The 22,609-nt window shown below is 40.0% G+C and overlaps 1 protein-coding gene across 5 annotated transcripts in view; it reads right to left on the reverse strand.

The window, feature by feature from the left end:
• Window positions 1-22,609, reverse strand: part of GPLD1 (glycosylphosphatidylinositol specific phospholipase D1) — a 38,132-nt gene that overhangs the window by 12,308 nt on the left and 3,215 nt on the right. Inside the window, exons 2-24 of one of the 5 annotated variants that reach the window (XM_009500798.2) lie at window positions 21,336-21,391; window positions 20,310-20,388; window positions 16,205-16,302; window positions 14,952-15,062; window positions 14,651-14,699; window positions 14,094-14,148; window positions 13,011-13,118; window positions 12,198-12,225; window positions 11,975-12,114; window positions 10,954-11,019; window positions 10,281-10,401; window positions 9,614-9,753; window positions 8,228-8,414; window positions 7,088-7,198; window positions 6,095-6,169; window positions 5,553-5,709; window positions 3,446-3,587; window positions 2,765-2,864; window positions 2,577-2,670; window positions 1,788-1,964; window positions 1,319-1,479; window positions 1,036-1,062; window positions 893-943 (exon numbers count right to left, since the gene is read on the reverse strand). In XM_009500798.2, coding sequence (XP_009499093.2) covers window positions 893-943; window positions 1,036-1,062; window positions 1,319-1,479; window positions 1,788-1,964; window positions 2,577-2,670; window positions 2,765-2,864; window positions 3,446-3,587; window positions 5,553-5,709; window positions 6,095-6,169; window positions 7,088-7,198; window positions 8,228-8,414; window positions 9,614-9,753; window positions 10,281-10,401; window positions 10,954-11,019; window positions 11,975-12,114; window positions 12,198-12,225; window positions 13,011-13,118; window positions 14,094-14,148; window positions 14,651-14,699; window positions 14,952-15,062; window positions 16,205-16,302; window positions 20,310-20,388; window positions 21,336-21,391 — 2,333 coding nt within the window. Of the gene's footprint in view, window positions 1-892; window positions 944-1,035; window positions 1,063-1,318; window positions 1,480-1,787; window positions 1,965-2,576; window positions 2,671-2,764; window positions 2,865-3,445; window positions 3,588-5,552; window positions 5,710-6,094; window positions 6,170-7,087; window positions 7,199-8,227; window positions 8,415-9,613; window positions 9,754-10,280; window positions 10,405-10,953; window positions 11,020-11,974; window positions 12,115-12,197; window positions 12,226-13,010; window positions 13,119-14,093; window positions 14,149-14,650; window positions 14,700-14,951; window positions 15,063-16,204; window positions 16,303-17,376; window positions 17,415-20,309; window positions 20,389-21,335; window positions 21,392-22,609 lie in introns of those variants that run through there. The other 4 variants (XM_064443719.1, XM_064443721.1, XM_064443723.1 and 1 more) reach the window with 4 other exon arrangements.

The following is a 22,609-nucleotide window of genomic DNA, read 5'->3' on the forward strand; positions in this document are numbered from 1 at the left end:
TCGCTTGCGCCCGTGCAGAAACCGTCAGCAATGCCTTTGTCTCAGGTGTTGGATTTTGCACCCTAACCTAGTTTAGAAGCATTCACATTTTCAGGTGTTTCTGCACTGCATGTTTTAACAGCAAGAAGTCAGCCGCTGTTTGTTGAAGACCAGTTGCGCGCCTCCTCAGCCTAGTACTGAGGCTTTCTCGGTGCTTGCACAGAGAACCTCAGTTCTCATAAAGGTTATGTCAGAGTAAGCAGAGCACTGGATTCCCCGCAGCCGAACAAGCACTAAGTAACTTTCAAGCTGACAAAAGGGTCCCTCAGCACATCATACAAACATAGGGATTGACTTCTGGTAGAAGTAACAAGCATCTGAGGGAAACAAAGAAAAACAGGTACACAAAACCAGCCAAAATCATTCAGGTAAGAACTGGGCCTCTCTATGCTTGAAAGTACTTGACATACGAACAGCATTCCCTGCCAGTGACAGCAAGGACAGCGAGCCTGTAAATATTAAATGAGAGGGGTGGCTCAGTGCCTGATTCACCCCATAGCTGAGCACCCACTTCGCATACAGGTCAGCAGGAACGGTAAAGCCAGCTGGCACCTACACCTCATTTACCATGTAACCCTTCAGCAAACTCCTAAGCCGATTTTGGGCGGTATCAGAGTGATCTCTTTCAATTCAGGTGTCAGGTGCCAAAATTTTGACAACTCCATAGTTCATCCACCTATAAAATGGTTTTAATTATCAGTTCAGAGTGTGACTTAAATGAAAACTTAGTTAACTAGGTAAAGCACTTAAGACTTCTGCAAATGAGTAAGATTTGTATGTGAGGTGTTGGTTATTATATGCAAGTGAGGTAAAAAGATGTTACGAAGCAACCAACCACAGGAATTTTTCTCACCTTTCTTTCAGATTTCACAGTGATAACAGAACTCCCAAATCTTGATAGTTCCTGTAAAATAGCATCACTTGTTAAAATGTTGGTTTTTGTTTTGAAGTGGGACTTCTTAGTTTCTCTTAGTAGTTGATTTTCTAGTTACTTACCTCAGAAGAAATCAGGACATACTGTGCCTGAAGAAAAAAAAAACCCACAATAAGAAGTCAGAGGCGAGAACCACACTAGGAGAGTAGAAGACTAGTGCAATAACCCTGGCTCCTCAACAGCAAAGTAATTCAAGAACAGGAGGAGCCAAATCACACAGATTCAGAAACATAAGTAATCTGTTTTCTGAAACCAAGGCAGAATGCACCAGTTACTTGTACTGGAGGTAATTAATTAGCTGTCATTATGACCTCATGTCCTGATTTCACTTGTATGTTTTCTTACCCAGTCCTCAGGACAGGGAGATATCCATGATTTGCAGTGGCCTGTCACATTCCCTGAGGATGCCTGCTTTCCATTGTAAATGTAAACACGGCCAGCTGCCCCACCAACCAGTATTGTGGTGATACTGTTAGTTCGCAGTGGGGATGTCACAATCATTTCATCTGCAAATATTACAAGGATGACATAACACATCAGAAGTGAAACGATGCTAAACCAAAACACGAGAAGAGTTGGCATTTACATTCCTCTGGGTGCCACAATTCCTGTTAATGGTGACAGACAAAATGTTTCAATGACTAAGTTGCTTGGGGTTTTAGAGCTCCCTCCCCACAAGGCACGATGGAATACGTGTACAAGCCAGTTGAGGGAGCACGCTGTGTTTAGCACTTGTATGAATATGGAGGTGACCAGTCTTCCCACTGGCAAAAGTAAAACATTTCACCTCTGATCTAGATCCGTCAAGCTTTACCTAGTCCATCATTATCCAGGTCACTTAAATATACATCTCCTCCGAAGCGAGAAAACCTCCTGTCCCCGCTGAATGTGCTGAGCAAAGTAGGCTTGGTGCTGTCTGTCAGGTCATATACCAGAGCCAGTCCAGCTTGGTGCAGCACTGAGGATATAAATGAAATCCTAGACAGGCTATCTGGAAAAAGAAGAAGTAAGAGAAGTTGAGCATGAGGCACAGGAACGTGGGTTTAGTACTTGCAATACACCGACAGCAGACAATACCGGCATTACATAACACGGACAAAATTAATATAATTTATGAATAAGATGAAACTTTATACAGCATTCATGCTAATTAGCATAGAAACAATCTCTTAGCAATAGCATCAGGGGAAAATGCATTCAAGTTAAAGACAAGAGTTCTACGTTTTGACTTTCCTAATTCCTTACTACCTACCTACTGCCAGCGTAAGGACAAAATACTGTGGTGTTTTAATTCCAAGAAATATACTAGCAAATATACTAGCAAATCACTGCCACATAAATAATGCAAGGTAATAATGCTGCTAAACCAATTTTAAGGAAGGAAAAACCCCACTGAAGTTGAGGCATAGTACAGAAGACTCTACAGGTAAGGCACTTGTAGGTGATTACAGTGATTCTTTTTTTTTTTTTTTTAAATTATGTGGAAATTAAGAGGTCCCTTAGAATTCTAACTTTTAATTTTGTATCCATCCTCTGGCCTTGTAGAAACAACCGTCGCAAAACAGAAAAACAAAAATGGTTTCCAGTTTTCAGAAGGACATACCTGCAGTAGGTGCGCCTACCGCCAAAACTGTCCTTGTGATCCCAGCCACAGACATCACACCACTGGCCAGAGACAAACCCATTCTGCCCATCGCCTGTCAGATTTTTAGAAGACCTATGTCATCTCTACAGCATGCCACTTTTATTTCAAATTATTCATAAGGTCCCATACTATAGAAGAAGCCCTACCTTGTCTCCAGTTACTGCAAACCAGTGTTTTGTGCTCGGTGGGTTATACCCATACACCTTCCCAACACTTTGTCTGACATCCGATGAGAAGGGATTGCCGCTTGAATTACAATGCAAAATATATTTGTATGTAAAAACATATTTTTGTACATTCAGCTAGGATTGGTCCTCTTAAATTATTTCCCCCTTTTTGTTGGGAATAACTTTGGCTGCCAAATTCTAGAAATCTATATTTTTGTAATTCCCATGCTTGTTCTAACCAGTTACAAGACATTTAGGGCACAGACTTGGTCTGTCTATCAACATCTTTATCACCCAATACATTCTGGTGTTCGGATTGCCTTTAAAATGCTATCTTAAAGTAAGCACTTTCTACAAGATTATTTTAGGCATGTGTACCTGTTAGCATTTTTATGCCCCCTTCTCCCCCAAAGAAAACCCAACAAATTCTTAAGTGTCTCTAAATAACAAAGACCCTCTCTATAAAGGTTCTAAAGACACTCCCCGCCTCCCCTTCATGAGGAAGGATGAAGGCATAAAAATATGAATTTAATAGAAATATTCTAAGCAGGACAAAGAGGAAACTTCCAGAAAAGCTGAAAGTCTAATCTATTACAAATCTTAACTGTTGTAGAAGTAGGGAAAAATGGAGGAGAGAGCAAGCTGTCACATGCAACACACCCAGCATAACTCTTCCACATTGGGCTACCAATCAGCAGCAACGTTACGTTCTCCAGCTGGCAGCTGTCAAGTGAAAATCCAAACCAAGCATAGTTTTCTTCCCCCTTCACCATCCAGTTGGCATCCTCTACTGACAGAAGTCCTGACAGACCGGAAAAATAGGAATGAAATTTTGGTGTACCCTGGCATAGAAAATCTGTTAGCAATCAATCCTCCCCTGATCCGTCCTACAACAGCAAGTGTCTATAAGCAAGTTTACATGGTCCATGGCTATGGTACCAGTTATTGCTAACTTCACTTGCTCAGACTGCAGCTGTACTGGCCGGTGAAAGCCTTTATTTGACACAGCCTCCTTCTAAATCCTTGCAATAGCCTACACAAAGTACGTGAAAGCTATCAGTCAAGCCTGCCCTAAACCAGCGACTCCGTCTCAGGGATAGTACAACAGTGAAACTGTTTTCAAGGATTGTGAGCATGGGGCCTTCAAATAATTCTGGTTTTAATTCAAATAATTCATTCTGTGTTTTGATTTTGAAAAAATGTCAATCAGCAGTGTTTTGAAAACCCGTTTTCCTTGTGGTTTCTAATTTTACATGAAGTAGAATAAGCTACAAAAATTAAGTGTTATTGAAAATCTCAATTACATGATTCTGACAAAACTCTGAATACCTGTGTATCCTGCCCAACCCCTATTAACTTTCTTTAGCTCCATATGTGGCCTTTCCTCCCTCATTCACAACAATCCTCATCACCTGTACTCATTAGCTGTATTCACTTGCAGCATTCCTCTTTAGCCACACGAAGGAGCATACAGAATGATAAAAATTCCCCTTTTGAGGTACATTTGCAAATTTCCAAGGCAGACCAGTGAGTCTGCCCTGGTATCACTAATACGCACGTGGATCCATTGGTTTAGCAAGGTTTCAATGCTGTCTCCCACAACATTCTTGTATCCAAGCTTGGACACTGCAGTCTGGGTGGACAACCAGATAGGAAAAACCTGGTTGAGACGACCACCCTCACAGGGCAGCGGTTGGTGGGTCACACTCTGAATGCCTGTGACAAGTGGAGTGCCTTCAGGGGTCTATCTTTGGACTCATCCTGTTAAACACTTTTACAAATGATCTGCAGAAGGCAACAACGTGCCCTTTCGTGAAGCTGGCAGAAGACAGGAGCCTGGGGGGCGGCTATCACTTGAGGGCGGTGCTACCATTCAGAGGGACCCAGACAGGCTGGAGGAACAGGCTGACAGGAACCTCACAAAATTCAGTGAGGACAAAAGCAAAGCCCTGCCCCTAGGGAAGAAGATACCCTTGCAGCGATACAGGCTGGGGACAGACTGGCTGGGGAGCAGCCATGTGGAAAAGGTCCTGGGCATCCTGGTGGGCAGAGAGCTGAAAGTGAGGCTCTGACAGCAGAGGTGGTCAACAGCATCCCAGGCTATGTAAGCAGAAGCACGGCAGAGAGACTGAGAGAAGTGATTATTCCCCCTTTACTCCTCCCTAGACCACTCCCATAATACATTGTTCTGTTTTGGACCCCACAAAACAGGAAAGATATTGATAAACTGGAACAAATTTGGTAGAGGGCCCCCAAGATAGTTGGGGGCTGGTGCACTTGTACTTTGAGCAGGGACTGGGACTTATTCAGCCTGGAGAAGAGGTGGTTTTGAGTGGCCCTAACAGCTGCCTTCCAGTACCTATGAGGAGGTTAACAAGGAGATAGAGCCAGGCTCTTCCCAATGTACTTAATCCCTTCTGTGCCTCTGGCTTCACTACGCATGGAAGTGGGAGGACAACAGACAATGAGCGTAAGCTGAAACAAGAGAGGGTCATACTGGCTGTAACACGAGATTTTTATCCCTATGAGGATGGCCAAGAAGTGGAACAGCTGCCCAGAGTGGCTGAGCAATCTCTGTCGTTGGAAGTTTTTAAGACTTGACTGGATAAAGCCCTGAGCAGTCTGGTCTGACTTCATAGCTGTCCCCTTATTGAGGAGGAGGCTGGACTATACACCTCCTGAGACACCTTTGAACCTGAATTATCCCATGATTAATTAGGAACAAATGAACAGTCACATAAAATATGGGAGGATTAATAAATATTACCTTCATCACTCCTGTTGAAATAAGAGTAAAATGCAACAACAAATCCTCTCTGCTGCCCACCACCAGGAGCATATGGAGAGCCCACAACCAGATCAGCTTTTCCATCCTCATCCACATCAGCTGCCAGGATGGACCAGCCAAGATTACAGTAGGAATACTGCAATAAACAGTTTAAGCCTGAAATGGAACTGAAACCACCAGTTCTGTAACAAAATAGAGCAATTTACTTCTGAAGAGCTACCTTTGTCTGCTTCTGACCAAATTACCCTCCCACTCCCTGACTTCAGTTTTGTTTTCTTGGGGTTTTTTTGGAGGGCTATGCATCCTTCTGTTCACCCTGCTGCCTCCCCTGCACTAGAGTACAAATGTGTTTCCCACATACAACCAACCCAGACAAGCACCTGCTTGTACTGTCCCCATCAGTCTAAATTCCCTTGCAATTAGATGTTTGATTTTAACGTTCTTTTTTTTAAGCCCACAGGCCCCTTTCCCCTTTACCTCACCTCCGGCTTGTGTAGCCCCGCATACCCTGATCAATATACCTGACAAGTTATGGTCACATTTGGTTGAGATGCCAAGCCTCTTCCCTCAGCGCCAAAATAGACATACACAGCACCCTAAACAGCAGGAAAAGCAAATACAGGATGAGAGCGTCTGCATGTCAGCACCAGGTATGAAATTCAAGACAAAGCACAGGGAGTGAAACAGTTCTGCAAGGGCTATTAATACAGCTGCATTTTTCCTATCAGAGCCTTCTCATAATACTGTCTTTTCCACCCCAAACCTAAGAGTACCCATGCTGTAACATGTACTGCTATAACCAGGGAACAAACTAGAGAAGTACCGAGAACACATTCAGGTGGCTCATATTTTGTTAATTATTATTTAATGCAGTGGCACACAGTGCCAGGCACAACAGATGCATGCAATTTTCCAAGCTAGTGGGTCTGCATAAAAGCATTTAAATTCCTATTTAGGCATCTAAGTTAGTATCTGAAATTCTGAAGAGTTTTAAGCTTAATGGATGTTGTTTAAACCAAAACATTTTGCCTCTCAATTTGCGTGGGCTGAAAATACTCAGGGACCATTACATGGACTTATCTGGTAGGCTGCAAGTCATTAAGCCTCTGTAAACTGATTATTTTAGCAAGTGTGTCCATGTTCATATCACATTTTAGATATCATCTGTTGGCCTGTGACAGCAGGTGACAAGGCTCTGTTCCAGACTCTCTGTTCCTAAATAAAAAGGGTACACCTGTATTTCATGAATGGCTCCTTCTTACATTTCCAGCACACCAGTGCTGCAAAGCTGCAATCTGATTTGGATTTCTAATGTGCAAAAAGGCCCCTGAGAGAAATGCAGCTAGCTGTCACTGTTCTGGTCAAAGTACTCACAAACCTTTGTGTTTAAATTACAATGTCACTTTGAGCAACAACAGAAATTCTCTCATTTCACTGTTCAAAAAACATGTATCGACAAAAATGTTCTGTTTGGAGAGAAAAAAAAAGCCAACAAACCCATGTGTGTCACTTACTTTGTAAGTTAGAAACTGAGATCCCACAGAAGGTGCTCCAATTGCCAGATCTGGTACCCCGTCCTCATTGAAGTCCAGGACTGCCAAGGCAGAACCAAATCTTCCTGAAGGCTAAAAGAAGAGGGATTGCTCTCATGAAAATAACAGACATTTTCAAGACAAAACCATCAAAACCTAATGCACGTTTGCAATCACAGCACAGGGAAGAAACGGACACAGAGATGACAAAAATCTATCCCAACAAATCTTAAGGTTTTCTTAGCGTCACTGTTCTCCCAAGTAATAACTATTACACTAATGCACTAACCCAGAGCCAACCGTTCTGCTTGAGGATGTGGAGGTGCTAAAGTATACGACAACTGAACGCAATATGGTGCTGCTTTGCTGTTTCCCCTTCTGAGCCTAGTGCACCGTTGCTGTTAAGCTTATCTCCCGTTAACAGCATTATAGCTGTGAAGCACTAAAACACTCTGTAAGGAGACAGCAGCTGTTACTCCACAGTTTATAACCACAGGAACAGATTAAAAGGAAATTTATCTCATCTCTCTATTCTCTTCTTTGTGAATAAAGGCATTTCCTACAGAGGATCGTCTTTATTACCCAAAAAGATTATCTGATCCTGCTTCTCAGTTACAAGACAGTCACCATCATGCCAAATCATAGTTTTCTCTTTTTTTTTAAATAATGTGTACTCTTAGTAAAGACAAACAATGTTTTTCTGAGAAGTTATCAATTAACGAAAAAACGTAGCTTCAAGAGAATTGAAACTTACGTTGAATTAATAATTTTAGATGAAAAAGGAAGAAAAAATCAGAATATTTTCCTAAATACAGGGACCTGAATGAGCTATACTGTGACTTACAGAGACATTACCTCAGTTTTATTCAAGGGCAACTTATGTTCTAATACCCACTTATCTGGCACAGTAATAAAAGTGAACCTACAGATCACCATTGCTGTAATTGTTCTCGTGACTTAAGTAACAGTTATTTTTCTTGAAAAGCATATGACATCCTTTTACCAGAAGGGGCATTTCAGGAATAATCCTCGTATGTATTAATGATACTGTTGCTCAGTCAAAATTTACCACATTTGCAGGCAAAAAAATATAAGTGACAAACATCCGACTTGACCCCTCACCTGATGACCCTGTAGTACTTGGTCAGCTTTCCCATCTAGATCCATGTCCTCTGGCGGCAAACCTGACTGGTTGCCATAGACCACGTACACCCGTCCTATCTGAACGTGGCCCAGTGTGCTGTACCCCGGTGCTCCGACCACCAGATCTTCATATCCATCCTGGTTTAGGTCAGCTGAGACCATTGCCCTGTACAGCAAGGGGGTCAACAAAATAGTAGCATTAGCTTCCAGACTACCACAGCAACAGCAGAAAATGAATACTTTTACTTCTTTCAGGTAAACCAAGACCTGCCTTTCCCTACCTATTTTTCTGAAAATCTACACAGCATTTTTCACACTATATAACTGATTTTCGTTTTCTTGAGTTAAATAAAAACAGAGCCTTGAAGATTCACCTTCCATGAATGCAGCTGAAATCTGTAAGAACTGCTTTTTACTTACTGACACGAGGCACCTGAGAGCAATCAGAGCAAGGAGCATGAAAAAGGGCTGCTTGCACATGACACAGAATACAAATGATGAAATTAAATATCTTTCTAACCGAACCTCTGATTTAATCAATGGACTTAACAGTAGATAAGCAAAGGGATCACAGGTCTCAGTAACATGTTGGAGTTTAGAGAGGGAATGTGGAGAGAAAAAAACTAACTACTGTTCATCTGGCTGGTGTGAAGTAAACTCCAAGAACTGAATCTTCAAATTTTGAGTCAGAAGCAATAAAGCAAGATGAACAGCAATGCAAATTTATTTCATGACTCTTCCCTGTCACAGGTAAAGCTAGGATCTCTCTGGCAAGGAGAGAGAATATGCCTCTTTTTCTGTCCTGAATATATCTTTGAACTCCCTACTAGTGTTGTAGTGTTTCCAGGAACACTCAAGACATCAGTGATCAATTCAAGACAGACAATTAATTCTGCACAAACACCAACCAATAACAAAAAAAGGGTAACAACGTTCCTATACTGTTCAGAACTAGAGCCGATGTTGATCCTACTTTTGGTTCCTTCCATTCTGAGCTTGATCACACAGAGAGCATTGAGCTCTTTCACTAAGGACAGAATGTAAAAAAACGACAAGACAACCCTTCTGAAGAAAGAGGTTGTCTGAGTAGAATTCACATCTGAATGGAAATTTTGCTCTTGATACTCTTGATAATCTTGCTTTTGTACTGACACAAAGAAGCTTATGCTAACATCTGAAAGAAAGGTCTTACGGATTAACTTGTTGTTCTGGCCACTCAATATGAGCCATTCAGCCAGATTTGCATCAGTAATTGATTTGGACTGTCACCTTTTAAGAGCACCCAAAGAATAAACACAAATATTTTGGTGGCTACTCAAAATTTTCAGAAATTAAGAGGAAGGTGGGAAGAAAAATATTACCAACCATCCAAGTCTAGCATAGGGTGAAGTCAGAAAATATGAAGCTGCTGGCTTGGAGATGTACTTAGAAGACTTTTGATGTGTAGCTGCTAATGGTCTCCAGACACTGGTTGCAAAAGCACGGTTTATCAGGTCAAGGGAATTCTGAAATAAAAATAATACAGAGACAAAAGAACGGTTAAAACACAGGCTGAAACTCTAGAACAGTATGGAGCACCTCAAAACCAAGTCACCAACAGTGGCAATCACCACGTTGATCTAAGTGGACTCTGACTCATGTCATAAGCACCATTCTAGAAAGAGACAAAAATCTGTATGCTCTAAACGGAGCACTGCTAATTGTTCGCTGCCATGCTCTGTTGGGACTTCTTAACCCCAAAAAGCGATCATATGATTCTGTAAAGTGTAAGTATTAAAGACGTATTTTGTAATTTTTGGCACTGCAAGATGTGTTCTAACTTCGCTATACAATGAGCAAAGTGTAAAAATTGAATATTTACTATGTACATATGAATATGTAGATTAACAGTGGCTGCTGGAATCTCTGTGAAGTCACAGGATATTGTTAACATCCAGAGATCCTGCTCCACTGTGCAGCATCTCAGACAGAAATGAAAACAATTTTATACAGAGCTGAATTTTACCTGACATGTCTGTCACTTCTCACTTACTGTTGCCCAAGGTTGTATGTTGAAGTGAACTCCCCTCTCTGTATAATTTATATTCTTTTCAAGAGTTTTTGAAAGTAAAGAAGTCGTGTTCTTGTGACGTTCATTTTTTGATTGTTTATTTCTGCTAAAATAAAGAAGGCAGTAATAACAATTAATATAACTGAATTAATGACTTGAGTATTTTACGACAAAGCTAGGAGAAGCAATCATATTGCATGCAATCGGGTGGCTACGTCTCCTATATAAAGGGAGTTCTCAAGAATACCAATTAAGCTGTTTTCTCTTGAGATGTTTGCTAGAGGAATACACAGACTTGTGCTCTGAACAGCTGAGTTCCATATTTCTGTACATAAACCAGGAGAGAATTTAGCTATGGTAAGGATAAACACGAATCAGTAGTTTCATGATTAGTGGAACAAAAAGCGACAACCAAATAATGCGTGAACACTTAACACTTCAAGAGCTAGGTAAGTATTCTTGTCCTTGGGCTGGAAGGTAAAAGCCTCTCTTGTGCACAGTGCCCCTGTGCAAAGCTTCTTTACTGATGTTAAGAGAATCTCAAATTCACACACAAAAAGATAAACCAGATGATCTCTAGTTTTCAACAGCTCACTGTCCACATTATTGGAGGACTCTCATCAGTAAATCTTTGAACCTTCAGAGCTATACTTACACATAGCTGTCCTTGTGCTCCCTTGTGCAGTTTATAAACAGAGGGTTCTCAGGCAGGAAGCAGCCACTAAAGAAATATGCAGAATGCATTTCAAACATTTTCCCACAATGGAAGTGAAACTAAAAATACAACTCTCATCCTTACTGATTTGTCTGTTAGAAGTCATCAGTCTTCTCAAGAAACCCTCCTTATTCAAAACAGAAACATCATTATAATCCTGAGAAACCCCTTTGATATTTATTTCAATGACCTTGATTAGGTTCTATATGAATCTCACATGTCCTTACATAACTCTTAAAGGAAAATTATTGTAACATGTCCTGCTAATTTTAATAATCTAATCTTTTAATGAAAGTGCCATTCTGGAACAAAGAACACAACAGATTACGCCATATTGTATTTCAGACATCATTTCCCAAAATAGTTGCAGTGATATTTTCCATATAAATGGATGGATTAATTGCCACTGTTAGTCTTATAAAGTTATTTACCGTAAGGTTACACTTGTAACAGAGCAGTACAGGGCCAGAACTTCCATTAAAAATACAATATTCTGAGCACAAGCCTAAACTTCCAACACCAGAATTTATACTTTTACTCTTTCTAATCCTATCTGTCTTCAGTGTCTGAAGGCAATATCTGCCCTCCTCTAGGAAGGGACATCTTTGCTGGCTGATGACAGCAGCCAGAAGGTGACACCACAGCTCAGACTGCCAGGCCAGGCAGAACCTCAGGGCATGGCTACACAACATTTAAGCATGCCCTTGGGTATGTCTTTAAGAATGTCCAAAATTTTCCCAGCCTTGCCTGGGGAAAGGAGTGTGAACATGTAACAAATACAAACTCAAGGCCTGTGTAATCCTGTGCACCTGGGTAAAAGACAGCCACAGAAATCCCCTTCTCCAAGTGAGGATTTAAAGCTCAGCACCTCTTCCAGGAAAGCACCTGTCTTCAGAAGAACAATTAAATGGGTGTCAGACATTGACTACAGCATTTCATATCGCAGGTAACGTAGCTATACCTGGTTCCATTCTCTAGCATGTGGCTCGTCGCATCAAAAATATTGTTTGTCCAGAAAGCCATGTCATCCACTCCTCCGAGGAAATACTCATGGAACTTCTCCACCAGGAATGGAGATTTGCTAGCATATGTTGGAAAAAGCTAAGAGACAAGCAACGTACTTAGGGGGATTACATTGTTTTCAAACTATATATTAATTTTTATAAAGAAAACAGAAAACTAACCTTGGCAATTGCAAGCCTTTCTCCATGCCTGGAAAAAAAAAAATCTTCAGAAACAAATTTGCTTCATTTAATAATATTTAATTATTTAAACAGCTCTTTTCAAGGCTTCTGTATGGTAAATACTATGCAAGTCATTACATTTCCTTGTTGGCTGTTAATCTATATTTTTAGAAGCTGTAATGTGAGGAGTAATGATCTTAACTTAAAGCTGCCCTTAATTTGGAGGGATTCACAGTGTTTGTAAATGCTGCATGACTATTAGTAATTAACTGAAATAAAGGATACAGCTAGGTTTTTCAGGACACTCAAAAGCAGACATTGCCAGATATCAAAAGCCTCTTTTGAATTATTCTTGGACTTCAAAGGTTCTACACAAAGTGTAGGTAAGCCATCTGCTTAGGTATGTACCCTACCCCTTCAGTACATGAAACTTGCACTGCTAGCATGCCGCAATGCGATGGTGCTAGAAGAGACAGCTGTTCTCACATAAATATGCATAAATACATTAAATGCATAAATGTATTATGTAGCTAAGATGCTGCATCTGTGGTGTAATAATGAATTTAGCAGTTATGAAACAGTCCAAATTTGTATTCTAGCCATTTAAAAAATTCAGGTGTTAAAACACCTGGTTTTGGGGTCTAGTAGGGAGTCTGTATTGCTGGCCTCAATTCATACATTTCTGAGCCAGCATTTCAAATAGGATTATCATAGTTTTCCTACATATGTAGGAATTTCGTAATATCATAAAGAATTTAGTAAAATTTCGTAAATTTTCACTTACGAAAACCCAGGCAAAGCTATTCAACTTACAGTTCGAGAAACAGCAGGTAAGTACAGTCAGTAATTGTGCTTTCAGTTATGATCTCTCTTCCATAAAACTCCCTATAGATAGCTGCTAGGTCTTTGACGGGTACATACCTAAAAGCGAGAGAAAAGTATTATAACAAGAGTTTTTCCACATCACCTGATGAAAGATTACAGTTTCTGTAATAACAACATCCTGCTTTAAAATATTCTAAATTTCAGAAGACTACAGAAGGTCAGGAAGATTTACAAATGCCAGAAAGACCAGGATTGCAGGTGCAGTTACTCTCTGCACAGCACCCCTCCTGTTCAGGTTCAAACTCAGTAACCTGCAGAACCATTCCCCTACGGCTACTGCTCGTGGAGTTTCCACACTCCCTACGCTGGTTCCCTGGCTTGGTGGTCACATAATCTTGGAGGAGGATGTCCTCAAACTCTCCGCTGTGCCAAATCTACTCCTAGCCACACAGACGTTTCCCACCGCTGTGCCAGAGTTTTATTAATGAACTGTGCCTTCTACACCTAGATAAACTACATGCTACTTCAACAAAACAACTCAAATGCCCTACTTTATCAGCAGAGAAAAAAAGGCATGTGAGTTTTTTCAGTTAAAAACTGTGAGAAAAAAACTGTGTATATCTAAAACTGCTGCTTCTTTTTATTCTTTTAAAAGCTGTCTGAATTCCACAGCATCTATAACCATAAACATCCTCAACTACCAAAATTTTAAATGGAAATCTAAGTGAGATTTACTTAACTGAGTTATTTTACTAATTGCTAGGATATTCTAGCAAACCTTTTTCACTGATTATTTGATATATAATTAAATCCTTTCAGAGATAAATAATTTAGTCTTTCTTGCTGTATTCCTATATGTAAACCTTTTTTCTTCTGTCCTTCCAGTTTTTCAAGGCAGGGAATGGGGAACAGTAAATATATATATAAGGAATACCAAACTCAGAAAAATTCCAATAGCCGCACGGGTTTCTTCTGAGAGAAAGATAAAGGAGGACAGCATTTTGTTAAAACACAGTGAGTATAAAGAGTAGGCAGAAATAATTATTAAAGAAGGTAACCTCATTATCTTACCAATTTGATGCCAGATAACTGAAGTCCAGCTCAAACTGACTCAGCACATCTCCTCCTGCAGATGGAAGAATGAAAAAAACCCACAAAGCCCAACATACCAAACTCATTAAGTATTTACCATGGGTAACAGCAAGGATGAAGCTATGTATGGCTATGCTAGCTACATTTATACAGTAGATCCTCCAGCTGTATATTTAGAATACATAAATGGTTCACCTGAAAGTATGCTGCGTATTTTATACTTCGAGAGAATAAGAATCATCTAAAATTAAAATCACGGTAGTGACTCCATTTAAACTTTAGCATCCTTCAGCCTGTGTTTTGGCTTTATTACAAGTATCCATAAACTCTATCACATCTGCTGAAACATGGAACATGAGGACAGGGATAGCAGGGCTTTGCAAGCTAAGGGGGAAGAGTGAGAATAGAGTGTTGTCCATATGACTCATTCTTGGCTCCTGCATTGCACAGGGTAGGAGCCAGAATCACCCACTGTGATTTTGAAGGGGAATAGTTATTCTAGCAGAAGGATCTATATCAGCAAACAGCAACATTACCAAAATCGCCAACATTGTGAGCGTCTGAGTATGAACCATGAAAATCAATCTGGAGAAAGAGAAAAAGAGAACTGTCTGTACTCTCATCCTTCCATACAAACAATTGTCCAAGCAGCCCTGAACTTCACAGGTCCCAAACCTGACCAACTTCGTTCTTGTGGAGTTTGTGATATTAGGTCTCCATGAAAATCTTCCTGAAACAGGGCTACAGTTTTTCTCTTCCCTCCCCACTGGAGTCCAAAGCAAGCTATCAATTCCAACAAATCCAATTATATCAATAAATATAAAAATGCAGGCTTACTTCTCCCATGGTCTTCAGAAATCCTTGGTTGATGCCCAGGCTATGCCAGCTGACATCTGCCACCATATGTGAGGCAATTCCAAACAGGAAAGCCACCAGCTTCTCTGTAGCCTACACAACAACAATCCACTTGTCGTAGTCAGTAATTTTACTCCTGCCTTTAAGAAGAGGTGAGCATTTTACATTGGTTCATTAGACAAGGTGAAAACTCTTACAACCCAGGAACTTAGCATGGTGAAGTGTTGACCACTCATCCCTTGATGCTGGAGTTTTGTGACTTGAGAAGCTTTAAGCACTTCATACAACCAAGGGCCACAGAATTATATGGTTAATGTCAGGACAACTTGTGTACTTCAAGTTAGATGTGTACTAAAGTGTTTTTCTGGCCTGAGGACAAACACTTCCACTTCAAAGGAGTGAACCCCCTCTGCCACCATGGGTGTTGTGCAGACATACAGAGGAGAGAAAACATTCCTGTGCAAGTGCTGTTCACTGTAAAAGTACCTGATAAAAGCCCAGGTATGAAAATACTCATTCTGACAAACAGAAAAGTTATTTGGAATAATTTTTTTAGCAACAGAAATTTAATTTCTCCAGAAAAGACTTATCTGCATTGAATCTTTCTTTTAAAAATCTGTAATTGAATCACAGTTTTTGACTAATTTATACTTCCCAAGGGTTAATAGGTCACAAGATCAATATCACCAATGGCCAGTCAAAAGGCTGGCAGACTTGTTTAGGTTTTAAAGAGCTCATGCGCTCTCAAATGCTGCTCCACTCTCCTGAGCAGAAAAAGAATGGCAAATTCTCCACTAAGGAAAAGAAAACAATATCACATTTTAAATCATTCTCAATTTGACAGTTTGTTTTTCCTCTCCTCCTGTGTAGCTGATATACCATAAACAAGAGCAAATCAGGCCTAAGTCCAACATTTCATAAGTCAGAATTCTAAAAGACACCTGGGTTTCAAGCATTAAACACTGAACCAGATCTGACAATAATGCAAGACCACCAATCACATTTGAAAGTGAAATGTATCATAAGCATCAGACCACATTGGAGATAATTGATATGGAAACCATAACTTTTTTGTCTGGTAAAGATGAAAATAGGATTTCAAATTTTCCTATATCAGTGGAGACTTTAATTTAAAAATGTGTATTTTTCTACACTTCCCAAAGGATGAAATTGCAACAAGTGAAGGTGTAGAAAACAGTAGAGAGCAAAGTCAAAAGTTAAAGAAATTTTCTTACCTCTTCCCAAGGCTGAGGATAATTCCTTCTGATGTAACGAATACTTGTACTGAGAAATGGTGACCAGTGAGTGTCTTCAGACACATCATGGAATATTCCTATTGCAGTAAAATTATGTCAGTATTTGTTTTTCGCTTTGGGGAAAGAAAAAGTAAGATTAAAAAAAGAGAAACAGAAAGGAAACTGGGGAAAAGAAAAGAAGGAAAAAAGGAACAGCAAAAAAAAGGAAAAGAAAAAAGGAAAAGAAAAAAGGAAAAGAAAAAAGGAAAAGAAAAAAGGAAAAGAAAAAAGAAAAAGAAAAAAAAGGAAAAAGGAAAAAGGAAAAAGGAAAAGGAAAAAGGAAAAGGAAAAAGGAAAAGGAAAAAGGAAAAGGAAAAAGGAAAAGGAAAAAGGAAAAGGAAAAAGGAAAAAGGAAAAAAGGAAAAGGAAAAAGGAAAAGGAAAAAGGAAAAGGAAAAAGGAAAAGGAAAAAGGAAAAGAAAAAAGGAAAAGAAAAAAGGAAAAGAAAAAAGGAAAAGAAAAAAGGAAAAGAAAAAAGGAAAAGAAAAAAGGAAAAGGAAAAAGGAAAAGGAAAAAGGAAAAGGAAAAAGGAAAAGGAAAAAGGAAAAAGGAAAAGGGAAAAGGAAAAAGGAAAAGGAAAAAGGAAAAAGGAAAAGGAAAAGGAAAAAGGAAAAGGAAAAAGGAAAAGGAAAAAGGAAAAGGAAAAAGGAAAAGGAAAAAGGAAAAGGAAAAAGGAAAAGGAAAAAGGAAAAGGAAAAAGGAAAAGGAAAAAGGAAAAGGAAAAAGGAAAAGGAAAAAGGAAAAGGAAAAAGGAAAAGAAAAAAGGAAAAGAAAAAAGGAAAAGAAGAGAGGAAAAGAAGAGAGGAAAAGAAGAGAGGAAAAGAAGAGAGGAAAAGAAGAGAGGAAAAGAAGAGAGGAAAAGAAGAGAGGAAAAGAAGAGAGGAAAAGAAGAGAGGAAAAGAAGAGAGGAAAAGAAGAGAGGAAAAGAAGAGAGGAAAAGAAAAGAGGAAAAGAAAAGAGGAAAAGAAAAAATGCTGTCTCCATGAAAAAATGATAGACTTTTGTTCAATTTCATATCATACAGGTGATACATTTTGCAATCCACTTACATAAGAAGAGCCAAATAAGATGTATTTTTATATGATTTATACTGTTAAAAGAGACTAGATTCACCTTCCACAATTTTGGTTTGAAGCATCTGCAAATTTTGTGCCTGCGAGTAGGAACAATACAATGAAAAAACTGCCTCCCAAGTGGAGAGGATAAAGACAGATGACAGAGAAGCTGTTGGCTAAATCAGTGCATCAAATTGTATGGCAGAAAAGCTGATGGGCATAGCAGCCAACTCAAAATATCATGCTTTGGGACAGGTATCAGTTTCTACAGAGCGGAGGAGGGCTATGTTGTCATCATCATTTTCAACAGAATGGCAAACTTGCCAAGATACAGTCAGTGCAGGAGCAGAAGGGCAGAGGAAAGCAGGAAAAATCAGGTTTTCCTTTGAAGCATCAATTTGTGCTCTCACTTGGATTTATGCAGAAGAGATTATGCAGGATCTAACTGGGACCTTGCCTAAAAATTTCTCTGTACCTACATAAAGCCAAGGGCAAAGTGATGCTGACGTGACGAGACTAAGCAGCACAATATTAAATCCTCTAAGGAAGAACCTGGTAGGCAGGAGATAGATTGTTGAGATCATCAATGCACTTGGGGGAAGAGTATGTGTTTGTTCAGACAGAACTGCGAAACAGCAAAAGATTAAGGAATGCTAAATGCTGAAACTGAGAGAGCAGACCTTGTGGGTGATTCAGTCACCTCCTGGCCTTTTGACATTTTACAGTGCAGATGAACTAGATAACATAATGATGGGATTTGTTAGTCCTAAATTAGACATTCACAGAGTAGACTTTTACATCCAGGTTTGTCTCCTGTGTAGCTGTACGCTTCTGCGGGAGAACTTATCTTGGGCCGCATACCTCCGGGACACAGGGCTCTACCCGCCCTGGGGACAGTGATGCACAGACATCAACATGATGGATACAAAATGTCCGTTTATTTGGCTGCGTCACACGCTTATATAGCTCTTGCGGTTCCTGTTCCTGCCACTCCTATGGGGAGGAGTCTATCTTTCCGTCACATCCCGTAATCTTCCGGTCGCCGATCCCTGTCTATTCCCCTACATTCCTGCCTGGAAAGGCAGTCTGGATGGCCTTGTTCTTGATCTAGAGGCACACAGTTAAAACAGCTCAGATCTGTAGAGGTACCTATTTCTTCCACATTGACTGCTGACAAGTGGCCTAAGTACAAAGCAAGGCAAGATGGACCCCAACTTTAGTGAAGGGATCTGGGCTGGAGGCTGCAGACAGAGAGCCTCCGATCACTTGCCTGGTATAAGGGAGAAGTCAAAACTGTTAGAAGGGAAAAACGAGGTAGATAGAAATAACCAAGTTAAGGCAGCAACTGAAGAAATCCCAGAACATCAGTCCTGAAACAAAGACAAGCGAGACTGAAGTTTGGGACAAGACATTGGCAAAGCTGGACAGAAGACCAGGAACAGTGACAGGAGCCAAAACCAGTATTAAATGGCAGAGCAGAGGAGCAATCTGGATGTGAACTGAGCACCACAACGTAACAACAGAGAACACCCTCCGTTAGGCAACCTGGATGGGGCAACCTGCCTATCAGGATATAAACCAAGCAGCCTGTATTTGGCATAAACAACAGTCAGCATCAACAGCCTATGACTAAGAAACAATGAGAAGCGTAGCTGCCACTGTGTGATTTAAGACTTTAAGTAGAGTAGGCAATGAGAAAAGATGGGGAAAGCATCCTTGGAAAGACAAACAAGGACTTTGCAGTTTGAGGCAGTAAAAACAAATCCTGAGCTAAGTGAAGGCACTGGCACTCAGCTGAAAAACTTGTAAAAGATGAGGCAAGCCAAACAAAGATCCTAAGAACACTTTTAATTTAATAGATCTGAATTTGCATGATCCACTAAAATAAGCCACCTCCCATACTTTAGATTTTCAGTAAGATCTCAAACATCAAATGGCCAAATATCCTCACACAAACTGCATATCACTGCCTTGTCTCTGGCATCTGCCTGAATATCCTAATAGCTTGTTTGTTGGAGGACAGAGTGTCTTTGTCCCATCTGCTAACTGCTCACTATCTAGATTTACCACTTCAATAGCAAATATCCTGGACCAAGCTCTAGCTGGCTGTTTTATAGCACCGGTGGTGTTGGGGAAGCTGACTGGAACACGATGCCCAGGGAAGTGGTTGAGCCACCATCCCCGGAGGTATTTAGAAGACAAGCAGACATGGCACTCAGGGACATGGTTTAGGGGTGGACCTGGCAATGCTAGGTGTACAGTTGGACACAATGATCTGAAGGGTCTTTTCCAACCTAAATGATTCTATGATTCTAAGAGCTGACCTACCAAAGTTAAAAAATCAGGGACCAGCTGCAAGTCAAGACATACTTTTTACAGCCACTGCAACAGGGTGCAAATTTTGTTGTGCAGCCTTTAGATCTGCAAGCACCAAAACTAAGACTGACATTAATTTCAAACAGAAAAAGGCAAAAGACAGCAGTCTAGCAAAGAAAGAAAGGCTTTAACCTGCGATGTTACACTTCTTCCCCCATGCCCTGACTCCCAGCAAGTCCTAAAATATTTTAGTTTTGTGAGCTTTTAATATTCTCCTATCATCTTTATGACTAATCTGTGAGAAACTAATACTTAATATAGAAATTAGCTCTAGACTTTCCCTAAGACTTAGAAGAAAGACCATTTTGCCCTCTCAGTTTCTCCCCAAGACAGTACTTGGTCATCTGACCTAATTTAGCCAAACAGCATCCTTCTATCAACTTGCCCTACACATTAAGTTACTTTCTTAAAACATTTTAAAATGTATTATTTTCTTACATAGTTCTACAAAAAGGCTCAAAATACTAACAAAAATGGTCGACGTTTTTGTGGGAAGGTATTTTTGGCCATACTTCATTTCTTGTCACATAACTATTTTCAACCCTCCTAAATTCTGTAGGGTTTTCACCTAAAAGTACAGCTGTTACAATATTGGACTCATAAAGCTTTTCTTACCACTTTTGCAGATTGAAGGATAAAATGCGTCAGGATAAATGCTTCCAGCCTGAAATGCATCTTGGTGGTTTAGTAATAACTGGGAAAAGGATGGGGAAAAAAGGAATCAGAATGCTATTGCACAGCACAAAACCACAGTTCGCTGCCAATACCGAAGATAAAATTTAAATCTCCATCAAGATACCACCATTACCTTGGTAAAATATGTTAGTTCAGTGTCGTCACCATCCCCCATTACCCTGTCCCGCTCCCCGCTTTGCCAAAATACTTGTAAGCGAAACTAAACGAAGCAGTATACACTCCTTTGAAAGGACATTGAGGAAAGTATTCCTGGGATCTAACTTGATACTGGTGAAGTCACCTTCTGAGGGTGCCCTTGGGCTAGACAAAAAGCCTTGTCTGCTACCTTCCATCCTCTGAATCACAGCATAGCTGCCTACAGTGGACAATGTGAATACTTCCCTTGAGTGATTTCCTACTTCGACAAAAGATCAAGCTATATGAAACGGTCTTCTTTACATTGTGCTAAACGATATTAAATTTTTTTAAAAAACAAAACACATATTTGTTCATGTGTTTATGAAAACTGTCCACATGCTTACAGTGCTCTGCTGGGTACAGCCCATGAAAGGAAAAGCTATTTGCACCAATTAGAAATAGGTTAAATGATATATGTGGTGGACTAAGTTCAAAACCTTGCTGACATTTTGCTATCCTTATGTTTACTAAATCCTCCTTCTAAAAGTCCTCTACTGATTCTTCTAATACAACGACCCATGGAGGGTATGACTTAAGATGAGGGGACAAAATGCAAGAAACCACACACAGTATATACGCATTATTATAGCTACTACATATTTGAAGTAGTATTCAGAAGGAGTCAAATTATTTTCAACAAAACAAGGTAAAAATACAGTCTAGGCACACAGTTACACACATATTACTGAGAAAAATAATAAAAGCCAAGAAGACAGAAAAACACTCAGAAGTAAGGCATACACAATTAAGCAATAATATGCTTCCTACCTGTCTATAATTAACGTTCCCTTCACGCTTAATGAAAAACTCCAGAGCTCTATGTGCTGAAAAACAACATATTGAAGTATTGAATTTATAGATACTGTGGCAAGGCCCACGTTTTGGTTGAAGCATTATTAAAACCAGAATACATCGCATCGTCTTACCTAAGCCAAGTGGCGCAGGTGCATGAAACATGATTTCTCAGAAAATGCTGCATGTGCGAGAGGGTGTGTTTTCTCACCTAGGGAACTAATAAGGAAGTGCTGTTTCTGCGGCAAACCTGCACACTGAGGTCTCATCAGTCTCTCTCCAGTCCCCCGCTCCCAAGCTGACCGACAAAGGTGAAAGTGCTTAATCGCAGGGAAAAGGCACTCCCCACGTCCAGAATTAAGCTACAGCAGTGAACTGACATGGATCGCACCCAGCATGTATAGAGTACAGATCATAAAATTCTAGCTATAAAGGACCCATGTGCACTGTATTTCAGTTTCACTGTTGCCCTTAACATTGGAAAAGGTACCTCAGGAATCAACGTGGATGTTTCACAGTTTGATTAATTTTTAACATGTATGGAAACCAACAAAAATCTCAAGTCAGCAATGTAAATAATACTATTTATTCACTGAATAGGGAGACATTCTTGCTGCCAAAATATTTTTTGAGCGAGCGCAACAAGAGAATGAAACAAACTGACATCACTTTTCTTTAATGAAGTCTCCTTTTAAGTGATGTTAGATCCCAGAGCTAATCTGTTAACACTATTCTAAAAATACCCAACATTGCCTCTAAAATTATTCGTTTGAAACTGCATGCATGGGTTATCATCTTGCCCACATGAAGCTTTACTCCTTACTTAAAGCTATTTACAAACTAAGACTGATCAAGATAACCCAGAATATGCTGAATTTAATTTGACACTTACCAAATAAATCACATCACAAAAAAACCCCACTCTCACTCTGAAATAAGATCTGGGCAAAACTGCGTGGGTTTCAATGATCTTTCATGCTAAATTTTACCCACTTATCTAAACCATCCTTATATGCTAAGGTACCTTAAGGACCAATCTTGCACCAGAACAGGAAAAACTTTAAAATAATAATAATTAAAAGTCTATCATTTTAAGGCTCAGCCATTCCAACACCACCACCACCCCCCCCGACATTTCCAGTGTGGGAGACTCTCAGTTTGGCAGGTCACTTTTCCTGTCTCCTGTTCCCCCTGACTCCCCTCATTACTCCTGCGGGCCCAGGCCCTAGAAGTTCACCTTTACAATGAAT

The sequence above is a fragment of the Phalacrocorax carbo genome, chromosome 2, assembly GCF_963921805.1.
Source record: "Phalacrocorax carbo chromosome 2, bPhaCar2.1, whole genome shotgun sequence".
Lineage (NCBI taxonomy): Eukaryota > Metazoa > Chordata > Aves > Suliformes > Phalacrocoracidae > Phalacrocorax > Phalacrocorax carbo.